This window comes from Geotrypetes seraphini, chromosome 4 (assembly GCF_902459505.1).
Source record: "Geotrypetes seraphini chromosome 4, aGeoSer1.1, whole genome shotgun sequence".
Taxonomy (NCBI): domain Eukaryota; kingdom Metazoa; phylum Chordata; class Amphibia; order Gymnophiona; family Dermophiidae; genus Geotrypetes; species Geotrypetes seraphini.
The window spans coordinates 301849582-301864333 of record NC_047087.1 but is presented as its reverse complement, the minus strand read 5'-3'; the positions used below and the strand labels follow the sequence as shown (position 1 = coordinate 301864333).

The 14752-nt window shown below is 44.3% G+C and overlaps 1 protein-coding gene across 1 annotated transcript in view; it reads left to right on the top strand.

Moving 5' to 3' along the window:
- Positions 1-14752, top strand: part of LOC117359849 (VPS10 domain-containing receptor SorCS1-like) — a 304368-nt gene that overhangs the window by 139172 nt on the left and 150444 nt on the right. Inside the window, exons 10-11 of the mRNA XM_033943225.1 lie at positions 1212-1329; positions 1426-1556. Of these exons, the coding sequence (XP_033799116.1) occupies positions 1212-1329; positions 1426-1556 (249 nt within the window). The remainder of the gene's footprint in view (positions 1-1211; positions 1330-1425; positions 1557-14752) is intronic.

Below are 14752 nucleotides of genomic sequence, written 5' to 3'. Positions count from 1 at the left end.
ATTTTACCGCCGTGGCTGGTGATAAAAAAGCCTAATGCAGCTTCATAAAGGGGGAGGGGAGGTTAATTGGCTAAGTGGTGACTTGGCCCCTGAAATGGCCCCAAAATAGTTGTTTTCGACTTGGACACTAACAAGGCATTTTCATCAGTACGTAGGGAGAGGGGAGACATGATCGAAACATTTAAGTACCTCACGGGACGTGTCGAAGTGGAAGATGATATTTTCTTTCTCAAGGGACCCTCGGCCACAAGAGGGCACCCGCTCAAACTCAGGGGCGGAAAATTTCATGGCGACACCAGAAAGTATTTCTTCACAGAGAGAGTGGTTGATCATTGGAACAAGCTTCCAGTGCAGGTGATCGAGGCAGACAGCGTGCCAGACTTTAAGAATAAATGGGATACTCATGTGGGATCCCTACGAGGGTCAAGATAAGGAAATTGGGTCATTAGGGCATAGACAGGGGGTGGGTAAGCAGAGTGGGCAGACTTGATGGGCAGCCTTTTCTGCCGTCATCTTCTATGTTTCTATGATGGGTCATTTGGCCTTTATCTGCCATCATGTTTCTATGTTTCTATAATCAGAAAGTTCTATGACATCACAATGCAGGTGTAAAGAGCCTTAGCCTATAGGAAGAGGAGATGCAAATGTTAAGAGCCTTAGCCAATAGGGAGAGGAGGAGAGAGTGGCTGCTGCAGACACCAGAAAGTATTTCTTCACAGAGAGAGTGGTTGATCATTGGAACAAGCTTCCAGTGCAGGTGATCGAGGCAGACAGCGTGCCAGACTTTAAGAATAAATGGGATACCCATGTGGGATTCTTACGAGGGTCAAGATAAGGAAATTGGGTCATTTAGGGCATAGACAGGGGGTGGGTAAGCAGAGTGGGCAGACTTGATGGGCTGTAGTCCTTTTCTGCCGTCATCTTCTATGTTTCTATGTTTCTATCCAGTTAAGGTCCACTGAAAATGTCTGATTAGCCCTGGACAGGTAATTTAAATGGCCAGGAGTATCTCTGGCCTGTTTAAATCGTGCTGTTTTATCTGCATACAAAAAGTTGGGCAGTCAAAAGTTAATTTGCCAATGGTATCGCTGCATGTACTTTTTTGAGGCCTGTTTTGCATCTGCTGTTATAGAGCTTCAAAAGTAAAGAGGTACTGGTGCCCCCATTACCCTGATTTTCAAAAGGAAATACGCTTTTATTTTCTTCTATAGAGTTTTTGGACACTTCAGCCATCGTTCAGAGTGGCAACTGGTAAAAGTGGATTATAAGTCTATATTTGACAGACGATGTGTTCATGAAGATTACCGTCCATGGCAACTGCACAATCAGGTAAGGCAAGCAAGAAATAGCTCCTGGCACTAATTGACGGAAGGATTTGACATGCAACGCTGTTTGATATACCTTTGCTTTGTCCCTATGTTTCAGGGAGAAGCATGCATCATGGGTGCCAAGAGAACATATAAAAAGCGCAGATCAGAAAGAAAGTGCATGCAAGGAAAATACGCGGGAGCCATGTCATCAGAGCCCTGTGTGTGCACAGAAGCAGACTTTGAGTGGTGAGCAATTCTTGCGTTATGATGCGCTTTTCACCTATGGCAACAGCACAGAGCAAAGTGGACACAAGGATGTCGATAAATGTATGCCGCCAGATATTCAAACCGCGGCAGAAAGCCATCTGTCTCCTGCAGTCCGCTTTGAAACTGAAAATTCAATGCCAGCATTGTATCTAAGAGCATAAGAATTGCTATACTGGGACAGACCAAAGGTCCATCAAGACCAGTATTCTGTTTCCAACCGTGGCAAACCCAGACCCTAAGTTCCTATCTAGATCCTAAAAAGTAAAACAGATTTTATGCTGCTTATGCTAAGAGCAGAAATGGATTTCCGCAATCTATCTCAATAATGTCCTATGGGCTTCTCTTTTAGGCCCTCGTCTTCTAACCTTCAGTAGAGGTTACAACCACGGCCTGGGGCGCTAAATGCTCCGACGCTCATAGGAATTCTAGCGCTCTGACCACAGTAGAAACCTCTACCATGGCTTAGTAAAAGGGGAGGGGGGGGTTGGGTAGGAAATTATCCAAACCTTTTTAAAACCCTGCTAAGCTAACTGCTTTTACCATATACTCCAGCAACAAATTACAGTTTGTTAAATTACACGTTGTGTGAAGAAATATTTTCTCCAGTTTGTTTTGCATTGTAACATCGCTGTATATGTACGGTCTCTTCCTCTGTAAACCGCTCTGAACTGCTTGTGGTATTGCGGTATACAAAATAAAGTTATTATTATTATTCTTAGTAACTTCATCGCATGCCCCCCTAGTCCTAGTATTTTTGGAAAGAGTAAACAAGTGATTCACATCAACCCTTTCCACTCCACTCAGTATTTTATAGACCTCTCTCGAATCACCCCTGAGCCGTCTCTTCTCCAAGATGAAGAGCCCTAGCCGCTTTAGCCTGGCAACTGGCATTGAATTTCCAGTTTAGATTTGGCTGGCCAAGACATAGGCGGCTAAGCCAGTGTTCACCAGCTGGTTGACTTCCTAGTGGCCAAACATAGGCCTGCCCTTTAGGTGGGTCTATCTGGTCACTGGACTTATCTGGTGAGCTGCTGAATATTGGCGGCTCGAATGTTGAGCTATCCACCAAACGAAATATTCAGCGGGAGATAGCCTGCAATCTCTTGCTGAATATTGGCTATTAGCTGGCTCTGTGCTATTTAGCCAGCTGGGAGCCGTTCCTTACTTTTATTTTTTTAAATACTTGCCCATCCCAGCCTAGACACCCTGATTCCTCCCTAGAGTACACCCTTCCCCCGACATTCAATGGTACTTAACCAGTTGGGAATGGGTCACGGCTGGCTAAGCCCTGATATTCAGCGAGACACAGTCGACTATCTCCCGCTGAATATCCCACTCTCCTAAAATGAAGGTCTGTCTGTTGCTGCTTTGCCGTAGCTTGGACGGCTGAGTTTGAGGCGACAAACATCGACCCAGATATTCACCCCCCTCTTTTACAAAGGGGCACTAAGCTTTTTAGCGCTCGCTAAACACCCGCTAAACGCAAATACTTGCAGGTTATCCCATGGACGCGTTAGTGGTTCGCGCGCGCGTCGATGTAGCGTGCGATCAGTCCGCGGTAAAACGGTTAGCGCGCCCTTGTAAAAGAGGGCCTCGGTATCAGATGCCAGGTATCCGGGATCGCCAGGGGCCGTGGGAGGTAGCCAGGCTGCCCCCCTGTAGGTTGAATATTGGGAACCTTATGTAAATTCAGGCACTTCTTTGAAAACAAAAAGTTGAGTTTTTTGCTACTTTTCTTACTGTCAACTATTGTACTTATATTTCTTCGTTTTGAATATTGTTCCCAGGCTACTTGTGGTTTTCCCTGAACACTAACACTGGCCTTAAAGCTTCTTTTTTTTTTAACTGATTTTTGTGGTCTCGTTCATTATTGTGAGGGCCACTATAAACACAGTCATTTAAAATCTCTCTTTCCTTACCACTTTTACCCATTCGCCCCAGTGTCTGCTTTTATTAAATAGTCGAGGAAAAGCAAAGATCTGATGTTGTTCAAATAAATTAATTAGTATTCTATGGGAACTCAGGATTTATTGCAATAACAGAGCCCCACACCTAAATACAGTAGATGTTAGGGTTATGGTCCAAGCTATCATTTTGACACAGTTAGATTATTGTAACTCTACGTGGGATTAAGTAAACCAAATATGAAACGGCTACAGTTGGTTCAAAACACTGCAGCAAAATTGATCTTGGGAGTAATAAAGAAGTTTGATCATGTGACACTTCTGCTGAGGAAGCTCATTGGCTTCCCTTTCGGTGTCAGGTCAAAAGCGCGCCGGGACAAAGGCGCGTGCAGACAATTGAGCGCAGCACAGAGGCGCGCACCGCAAAAAATTACTGTTTTTACGGCTCCGACGGGGGGGGGGGGGGGGGGGGGGGGAACCCCCCACTTTACTTAATAGAGATCGCGCCGCGTTGTAGGGGTTTGGGGGGTTGTAACCCCCCACATTTTACTGAAAACTTCACTTTTTCCCTGTTTTTAGGGAAAAAGTTAAGTTTACAGTAAAATGTGGAGGGTTACAACCCCCCAAACCCCCCACAACACCGGCGCGATCTCTATTAAGTAAACTGGGGGGGGCTCCCCAACACAACCCCCCGTCGGAGCCCCTAAAAACTGTAATTTTCTTCGCCGCACGCCTCCGTCTTGTGCTCAGCTGTTGGCGCGCGCCTTTGTTTTTCGCCGAGTTGTCTATGAACCTCCCTTTCAATTGAGAGTTCAATTTAAATGTGCCTGCATAGTTTTTAAAAATCTGACATGGGCTTTTTGTTCCTCTGACTTCCTTATCTCTAAACACCAAGAGATCCTCGGTAGAGAATGACACGGGGACAAATTTGTCCCCGTCTCCGCAGGAACTTAATTTCCCCATCCTGTCCCCCCCCCCCCCCGAGTTTTGTCGCTGTCCCTGCCCCGATCCCGTAAGCTCTGCCTTAATCGCACAAGCCTTGAACAAATATGATTTTAAAATGTTTGAGGCTTGTGCAGATGAGGACCGGAGCTTGCAGGAATGGGACAGGGACAGGAAAAGAATTTGCTCTGGACGGGATTGAAAAATGAGTTCCTGTGGGGATGGGAGCATAATTTGTCCCCGTGTCATTCTCTAATCCTTAGGTACAAGAACAATTCATATGTATAAGCTCTCTTTTCCATCCTTAAAAGGAATAAAATCTTCCCGCAAAACTTTCCATTCGCTACCATATTTTTTAACGGTGATATGGAATGAATTACCATCTAATATAATAAAATGGTAAGCCGCGCATGCGCACTTCCTATGTGTGCGCCTGTTTTCCGTGAGCTGTAGCGACACATAGGAAGTGCGCATGCGCGGCTTACTGTTCTTTGAAAGACGCGGCGGTGGCTACTCTCACGACCCCCGCCTGCGTCGGACTTCCGACGCAGGTGGGGATCGTGAGAGGAGCCACCGCCGCGTCTTTCAACTAAAAAAAAAAAAAGTCAAGACGGATGTCGGCTGCCACGGCTGTCAGCGGCTGCAGGCCGCGGCAGCTGTAGCCCGCCGCGGCCGAGCACGGAGACGGGCCAAAGTTTTTTCCAACTTCAGAGTTAGACTGCTGGAGGCTCGGGCTGTTAGGTCCAACACGCGAAAAGAAAACAAAAGAAAATAAAGAAAACGTTGGCCCCCGCCGAAGAAGCGGAAGTTGGAGGAGGGGCGGGAGGAGCCGGAGAGCTGTATGTAAGTGTGTGTGTGCGTGTGTAAAGCCGAGGAGGAAGTGCAGCAGGAGCAAGGAGGTGGGGAGAGTGGTTTTCCCCTACTTGGATGTCAGGCATCAAGAGGATTGGAGTAAAAGCTTTGGTCCTGTGATCCTCACTCTTTTCCTGGGGCTACTGCTGCATAGGGGGGGGGGGGGAGAGCAGGACATAAAGGAGAAGAGCTACTGCTGGACAGGGGGAGGAGGGAATGGAAGGGGTGCTGCTGGACAGGGGGAGATAAAAGGAGAAGGGCTACTGCTATATGGGGGGAGCAGGGAAAGGGGGGGAGGTGTTGCTGGACAGGGAGGAGGTAAAAATAAGGGAAAAGGGCTGCTAGCACCCGTTAATGTAACGGGCTAAACAACTAGTCTTATATAACAGGGGTAGGCAATTCCAGTCCTCGAGAGCCGGAGCCAGGTCAGGTTTTCAGGATGTCCACAATAAATATGCATGAGATAGATTTGCATCTCAAGGAGGCAGTGCATGCAATATTTATTGTGGATATCCTGAAAACCTGACCTGGCTCCGGCTCTCGAGGACCGGAATTGCCTACCCCTGTTATATAAGATCTCGCCAACTTCTTCAGATCTTCCACAAAACCTGATTTGTTCCAGCATTTTTTTAGGTAATTGTTCCGAGTGTTAATAGATTCTCTTGTCTGTAATCTAATTATGTAAACCGAATCGAGCTCTGATTGGCATGTAAGTCAAAGGTTTAGAATAGCACCGTGGCACTCTTTCCTAAGGCAGACCACCTGGAAGCTTAAGGCTTGTCTCATCTGTTTACAACTCTCGACAGAGGACAGAAAGGAAAGTTAACGATGAATTAATTGGCAAAATAAATGAGTTGAAAAGTGCACGCTTGAAGAGCGATTCCTTAACTGGCCAGCACATTTTTGTGCCCCTTGCTTGCTTAAATTTACGGAATACTAGTGCTTTTGTGGGTAAATATAAATTTGCACCCATAAATGCCAGCAAGGTGCTTAAACGCTGTTCCTTAAGGGTACGTGTAATTGGCATAGCAGAAAAATTCAACGAGATGGGCGCATGTGTAAAATATAATGGGCACCGAACGCGTCTGCTACATTTCCACCCAAATTATGGAATATAGTAAGTTGCATAAGTCCCTCCTAGACTTGGGTGTGCACACTTCCGTGTGCTCTATGGCCAGGGCAGGATTAATTCATCGAGGGCCCCTAGGCACGCAAGTACACTGGGCCCCCCTGCCCCGCCCCACCATGCGCCCAGGTGGAAACAGGAAGCTGCGTCAGAGGGATGCTTTGGGCAAGCAGCACCGCTTGCACAATTACAGTTCCTGTTGCCTTTCTTACCCACATTGCTTGCTGGTCTTACTTTCCTTCGAAGGGGAGGGGGGGCCCGTGTTACCGATCGGGGTGGGGGGGCACGTTGACAATCGATGCTGGAGGGGCCTATCGCCGTTTGGATAAAACCATGTTGATGCCCTCCTTCATCGGGCCCCCCTGACCATTTCGGGCCCTAAGCACGTGCCTACTTGGCCTATTGATTAATCCTGCCCTGTCTACGGCTGGGGTAACTGCGGGCTTGTAAGTGTCAGACGTTCAGGTGCCAGGTTGTGCTAGTATCTGTAATTGAATTTTGGTGCCCAGATGCTGTTAGAAGCATAGAAACATGACATAGGGCTCCTTTTACAAAGCTGCGCTAAACTGCCGACCGCGCTAGCCACTACCGCCTCCTCGTGTGCAGGCGGTAATTTTTCGGCCAGTGCGGGGGTTAGCGCGCGATGAAAAGTCGCACGTGTTAAACCCGCTAGCGCGGCTTTGTCAAAGGAGCCCATAGTTTCATAGTTTTATTTAAATTTTGATTAAATGCTTATCCAAAGGTACAAACTAAACTAAACTAAATAAGAACATAAGAACATAAGAAGTTGCCTCCACCGGGATCAGACCAGAGGTCCATCGCACCCAGCGGTCCGCACCCGCGGCGGCCCATCAGGTCCATGACCTGTCAAGTGTTCCCTGCCCTAAAAAACCTATCCTTACTTCTATTTGTATCCCTCAATCCCCTTTTCCTTCAGGAATTTATCCAAACCTTCTTTGAATCCCTGTAGTGTCTTCTGCCCCACCACTACCTCCGGGAGTGCGTTCCATGTGTCCACCACTCTCTGGGTGAAGAAGAACTTCCTGGCATTGGTTCTAAACCTATCCCCTTTCAGTTTCTCCGAGTGCCCCCTTGTACTTGTTGTTCCCCACAGTCTGAAGAATCTGTCCCTGTCTACCTTATCTATGCCTTTCAGGATCTTGAAAGTTTGTATCATGTCTCCTCTAAGTCTCCTCTTTTCCAGGGAGAACAGCCCCAGCTGTTCTAGCCTGTCGGCATACGAAAGGTTTTCCATACCTTTTACCATTTTCGTCGCTCTTCTCTGGACCCCCTCAAGCAATGCTATGTCCTTCTTGAGGTACGGCGACCAATACTGGACACAGTACTCCAGATGCGGGCGCACCATTGCACGGTACAGTGGCATGATGACTTCCTTTGTCCTGGTCAATGGTGCGCCCGCATCTGGAGTAGTGTGTCCAGTATTGGTCGCCGTACCTCAAGAAGGACATCTTGGGTTTATATACCGCATCATCTCCTCAATGTGGAGCTCGACACGGTTTACAGGGGTTGAGATAGAACGGAACTCCAATGGAATTATAGAAGTAAGTAAGAGAGGTTAGGGCTTAGAGTACCAGAGAGGGGGAGAGGTTACGATTTGGAGAAGCGTTGTACATAGTAATTTAAAATAGATGGGAGATGAACATTTTAGATAATTAAACATACACCAACTAAACAAACATACTTATGACATGACGGCAGAGAAAGGCCAAATGGCCCATCCGGTCTGCCCACCCGCAGTATAGAGACTAGGCTTTCTTCAGACATCATTGGGGTGATTAAACAGAGGCGCTCAGTAGGATGAGATGTGGTAAAGACTTTGCCTCAAATTCTGTAAGCAGATGTTCTGAATAGCTGTCCAAATTTTTCTATGAATAAATAAATCCACATCACAGTTTCATAAATATATATGACACATTCGTTAATGAAATAGTGCTCAGACCCACAACTTATTAATGTTCAAGTCTTGTGTTTCACGGCTTCAGGAGTTTTTAATGGTGTTGCACTGGCACTTTTTACCCATAAGTCTCGTAACTAGCCCATTTCAACCACCGCTAGCAGTTAAGTGGGTTTTTATTGCTATTCCGCTTATGAATATGAGTTTGACTGTGGTGGTACAGACATCGTTGGTGCTATGATGGTCTGGTGGCAGTCTATCTTTGGTTCACTTCACTTGAACATTAATAGGTTGTGGGTCTGAGCACTATTTATTTAATGAATGTGTCACATATATTTATGAAACTGTGATGTAGATTTATTTATTTGAACTACTTGTAATATCACAGATTGCTATATAGTTACTCCCTTAGTTTATATCAGTGGTTCTCAACTCTGTCCTGGGGACCCCCCCAGCCAGTCGGGTTTTCAAGATATTCCTAATGAACATGCATGAGAGAGATTTGCATATAATGGAAGTGGCGGGTATGCAAATCTCTCTCATGCATATTCATTAGGGATATCTTGAAAACCCGACTGGCTTGGCGGTTCCCAGGACAAGGTTGAGAACTACTGGTTTATATTGTCATATTTTTCTGAAATCATAAATCAAGTCAGACCTGTTGCATCAGGCAAAATTTGAAAATCTGGATGGACTAAGTGGTTGCGTTGTTCTGATATCTCCACTGTTTATCTGTTTACCTGTCGATTAGAAAATGACACGGGGACAAATTTGTCCTCGTCCCGCAGGAACTCAATTTCTCCGTCCTGTCCCCTTAAGTTTTGTTGCTGTTCCTGTAAGCTCTGCCTTAACCACACAAGCCTCGAACACTTATGATTTTAAATTGTTTGAGGCTTGAGCAGATGAGGACGGAGCTTAGGCATTATGACATCACAATCTGAGCTCTAGAATGTTGCTACTTATGATTTTAAAGTGTTTGAGACTTGTGCAGATGAGGGCGGAGCTTAGGCATTGGTGGAATGAGGCATTATGACATCACAATCTGAGCTCTAGAATGTTGCTACTTATGATTTTAAATTGTTTGAGGCTTGAGCAGATGAGCTTGTAGACATGGGGCAGGAAAAGAACTCGAGGGGACGGAACGGGAAAATGAGTTCCCGTGGGGACGGGGAAAATTTTGTCCCCGTGTCATTCTCTACTGTCGATCAAATTATATAATAATAATAACTTTATTTTTGTATACCGCCATACCCCGAAGAGTTCTAGGCGGTTCACATGGGTTAGAACAAATTACAAGAGGTTACATGCCAAATTGATCATAGAGTTGCGAACAGCAAGGAGAAAGAAGTTACAAATGGGTACATACCAAATTGATCATAGAGTTGCGAGTAGCAAGGAGAAAGTAGTTACAAGTGGTTACATTCCAAATTGATCATAGAATTACGAACTACAAGGAGGAAGAAGGGGGGAGAGGAGGGAGACGGGGGGGGGGGAGAAGTTTCGGTAGGAGGGAGGAGGAGGATGAAGGAAGGGGCATTAGGGACTTTAAGGGTCTTGCTCTCGGAATAGGTGGGTTTTAAGTGTTTTTCTGAAGTCGAGGTAGTTGTGGGCTTTGAGGACCATTTGGGCCAGCCAAGGGTTTAGTTTGGCAGCTTGGAAGGCATAGGTTTTGTCGAGGAATTTTTTTGAGTGGCATAGTTTTAGGGAGGGGTAGGCGAAGAGTTGGATTTTGCGGGAGGTCTTATAGTTGTGGTTTAGGGGTGATATTGCTTGGGGATAAACCAAATATTGTTTTGTAGCAAAAGCAGGCGAATTTGAATATGATTCTGGATTCTAGTGGGAGCCAGTGGAGTTTGTGGTAGAAGGGGGTGATGTGGTCCCATTTTTTCAGGTCAAATATGAGGCGGACAGCAGTGTTCTGGATCATCCTAAGTCTCCTGATGGTTTTCTTTGTGGTGCACAAGTAAATGATGTTGCAATAGTCCAATATGCTGAGGATGGAGGATTGTACTAAGAGGCGGAAGGAAGTGTCGTCAAAGTATTTTTTTATGGTGCGAAGTTTCCATAGTGTCGAGATACTTTTTCTGACTGTGATATCGGTGTGTTTCTCCAGGGATAGATGTTTGTCTAGTGTTACTCCTAGTATTTTTAAGGTTTGTTCGAGGGGGAAAATGGATCCTTTTACTTGAATTGAGGTGTCTTTGATTTTGTCATTGGGGGTTGCTAGGAAGAATTTTGTTTTGTCTGGGTTTAGTTTTAGTCTGTAGGATAGCATCCAGAGTTCTATCTGATTCAGTATGCTTGTGAGGGAGTTGAGGAGCTCTTGAGTGAAACTGGTTAGAGGGATGACTATGGTAATGTCATCTGCGTAGATAAAGAATTTTAGCTTGAGGTTTTGCAGGAGGTTTCCTAGGGAGGTGAGGTAGATATTGAACAGGGTGGGGGGCAGGGGGGAGCCCTGAGGTACACCGCAAGAGTTTACCCATGAGTAGGAGAGGGAGTCGTTTTTAAATACCCTGTAAGATCTGTTCCGTAGGAATCCGTTGAACCAGTTGAGGACCTGGCCGGAGATGCCAATACAGGCAAGGCAGTTTAGGAGAATGTCATGGTCCACTAGATCGAAAGCACTGCTCAGGTCCAGTTGTAAAATCAGGGCACTAGATCCCCGGCTGAAGAGTGTGTGTATGTGGTCTAGTAGGGAGGCTATGATGGTTTCGGTACTGTGATTGGAGCGAAAGCCTGATTGGTTGTCATTGAGGATATCAAATTTTTCTAGGTATTTGGTTAGTTCGGCGTTTACCATCCCTTCTGCAATTTTGGTGAATAGCGGGATGCTTGCGATTGGTCTGTAGTTGGACGGGGTGTTGGGTGGTTCATTTTTGTTTTTTATGATAGGAGTTATTGAGATGTGGCCTTGTTCTGCTGGAAAGTTGCCAGTGGTTAGTAGGAGGTTTATCCAGGTCAGCATATTGGCTTTAAAATGGATTGGAGCAGTTTTCATAATGTTGGGGGGTGGGTGTGGGGGGGGGCAGGTATCCAGTCTGCAGAAGGAGTTGGAATATTTGTTAAAATATTTGTTGAAGGTAGGCCAGTCGATAATTGTGAATCTATTCCAGTTTAGGTCTGTTCTGGATCCTGGGTCTGGATTGGGCCTGTCCGAGTTTGGGAGGATTGGGAAGTCCCCATGGGGGTTGGCTGGGGCAGTTATTGATGACCTTAATTTTTTTATCTTTGAGTTAAAGAAGTCTGCAAGGGTGTTAGCGGTTAGTGTGGATTCGTCGACGTAGGGGTTGGTGAGAGTTTCGAGGTTGTAGAGGTCGTTGACCAGTTTGAAGAGGTTGCTACTGTTGTTTGTAACATTTCCGATTTTGTGGGCATAGAAATTTCTTCGTTTGACCTTGGCGAGGTGTTTGTATTTTTTTAGTTTAAGTCTCCATGTTGCTCTGATCTTCTGAGGTCTCTTTTTGCCTGTAGTAACTCCGAGTCAAACCAACCGTCCTGGATTGGAGATCTAATTCTGCGTGTTTTTAAGGGGGCAATTTCGTCTAAGATGTTTGTGCTGTTTTTGATCCAGGAGGTCATAATTAGGTCCGTTTCTTCGTTTTGTTTAGAGAAAGATTCCTAGAGGGGCCAGAATTCAGCTGGGTCGATTTTACCTCGAGTGGTGTGAGTTTTGGTGTTTGTTTCCTTTTAATGTTTCAGTTTTCCTTTTTTTAAAGCACTGAACGCTACTGACTGTAGATGGCATTCTTATGCCGTCAAGGAAAGCTCATAATATCTGAACACCTTATCTTATCCCTTATCTCACTAGTGCCCTCTGCTGGTTCTAGTTTCCTTTGTATTTTTCTATGCTTTGCTGCTCAATTTCTTCAGCTAGACTTTGATTTCACTAAAAGCAAACATGTACAGTAATTTCAAGGTTATTTTCAAAAAGCGATCAACAATCTTCTTGCAAAGTTGTATCATACCCACAGCGTCACTTGCTCTGTGAACGCATTGGCATTCTTTGGTATAACAAAGCCCAAGAGAGTAGAAATCATATAAATTACATCAACTAACACTTCCACTAATACCTAAAAAGAAAGCATAGGCAAATCATCAGATATGAAAAATAACTACTGTGTTTCCAAATTAATATTTAACAGTGTTTTAAACTAGACGCACCAATGTATAAATAATACAGAGGAAAAAGCCTCCATATGGAAAAGGGATCTCAAAGTCCCTCCTTGAGGGCCGCAATCCAGTCGGGTTTTCAGGATTTCCCCAATGAATATGCATTGAAAGCAGTGCATGCACATAGATCTCATGCATATTAATTAGGGAAATCCTGAAAACCCGACTGGATTGCGGCCCTCGAGGAGAGACTTTGAGACCCCTGATATAGAAGAATCATTTAGGGGTCCTTTTACTAAGGCGCGTTAACTGATTTAGCGTTAACGTACCTTAGTAAAAGGACCCCTTAGCTTGTTTGTTTATTTAAATGTTTGTTTTAATCATTTGTTTTATGGTGGTGTTATTTTTAGAATGTTAAAAATCATATCTGTGTATAAACTGGTTATGAGCTTTGCTTTGCATCCCGCATAAAATATTGGATATGTAGGATATAAGCACTTTAAGTAAATAAAAATAATAAGAAGAAGATCCAAGCCTCCACCCTACAGAAAGCAGATGGTGGAACTTATGGGATGGAAAAACCTCATTGGCATTAAAAAAAAAACAACCCCTCGACTATTTAAATAATCTCGGTGGCTCTATGTAATGCAAAACAAGCACGACAATAATAATGTGAGAAACACCGTACTTATTATCCGTGCAAGATCTGTTTGTACACCGACGATGGCCAGCGTTTCGCCATCACGGCTACCTCAGGGTTTGGATGCTGTGTGTTTTCCTGAAAATTAAGAGTCCCATCAACTCTGCATCGACTCCTCTAAGGTACGGTATATCTGTTTGAAAATGTAAGTAAATACCTCTGCTATCAAACAAAGAACATCAACATGTGTTACTTCATTCACAAAAATGTCCGGCCTTATCATGTCCTGTTGAATACAAAACCAATCTTCTGGCATCAAGGAGTCTTACTCAAATCTAATCAAACTGAGGTCTAATAAAATAGATTTTTTTTTTCTCAACTGGAAGTACATCCATGAAATAAACCTGTGTAGTTACTGTTCAGATGTTATATTCACAGGGTACAACCTATTATAATCAAATTTTAACACCATTCTAACCTTAAGTTTAATCCCTTAGGCTCCTCACTCACACCCTTCCTCTTTTTATCAGAAAGGAAAAAGATCTTATTTCTTTTAAAAAATTATTGAAAACTTTTTTATTTAACGATGCTTTTAACGATTAATTTCCTTTCCTTTCTCCCTTTTTTTTATATTGTCGTTCCCTTCCATTTGTTCTTTCCCTTTTTTTTTTTTAAAGAGAAATATTGTAACCCTTTCCTTCCTTTCCTCCCTGTTATGTCTTATGTTTTCGTTAATTGTTAGGTAAAGAGTAATTTTCTCTATTTTATTTAATTAATTAATAATTATCTGTGATTATGTTTTGGATGTTTTGTAATACTAATGTGATATTATGATATTAACTTGTATTTTATTGTACATCGCCTAGAAAGCTTTATATAGGCGATTAATCAAAATAAACCTGAACTTGAACTTGAATTTGAACTCAATGAATCCAAAAGTATTCACCTTGGAGCAAGAGCTGTTTGCTGACACCTCTGTGATCAGGGATAAGGTCAATCACACTGCACCGTAAATCATTAAAATCATGATTCCATTCTAAACATTGTAGGACCACAGGAGCAAAAGAACATAAGAATTGACGTTGCTGGGTCAGACCAGGGTCCATCCTGCCCAGCAGTCCGCTCACGCGGCGGCCCTCGGGTCAAAGACCAGTGCTCTAAATGAGTCCAGCCTCACCCGCGTTCGTTCGAGTTTAGCAGGAACTTGTCCAACTTTGTCTTGAATCGCTGGAGGGTGTTTTCCCCTATAACAGACTCTGGAAGAGCGTTCCAGTTGTCTACCCCTCTCTGGGTGAAGAAGAACTTCTTCACGTTTGTACTGAATCTATCCCCTTTCCGCTTTAGAGAATGTCCTCTCGTTCTCCCTACCTTGGAGAGGGTGAACAATCTGTCTTGATCTACTAAGCTTAAAGTTTGTTTCTATGTAAACAGCTGTTGTGTTCACTCGCGTATTTTGCCGTGTCGAGCTCCATACTCATGGAGATGATGCGGTATATAAACTTAAGGTTTAGATTAGATTAGATTAGATTTTATAAGGTCATGTAGTTTGGCTAATGTATATTTTTGTGCAGGGGCAAATTATAGCACCTACTGCAAAGGACGTGGTAGAAGTGGTGGCATGTGCCAGACTAAATCTTCTGTTCATAGAGGGATTAATCAACCAACCATTCAGTTCCAAAGTAA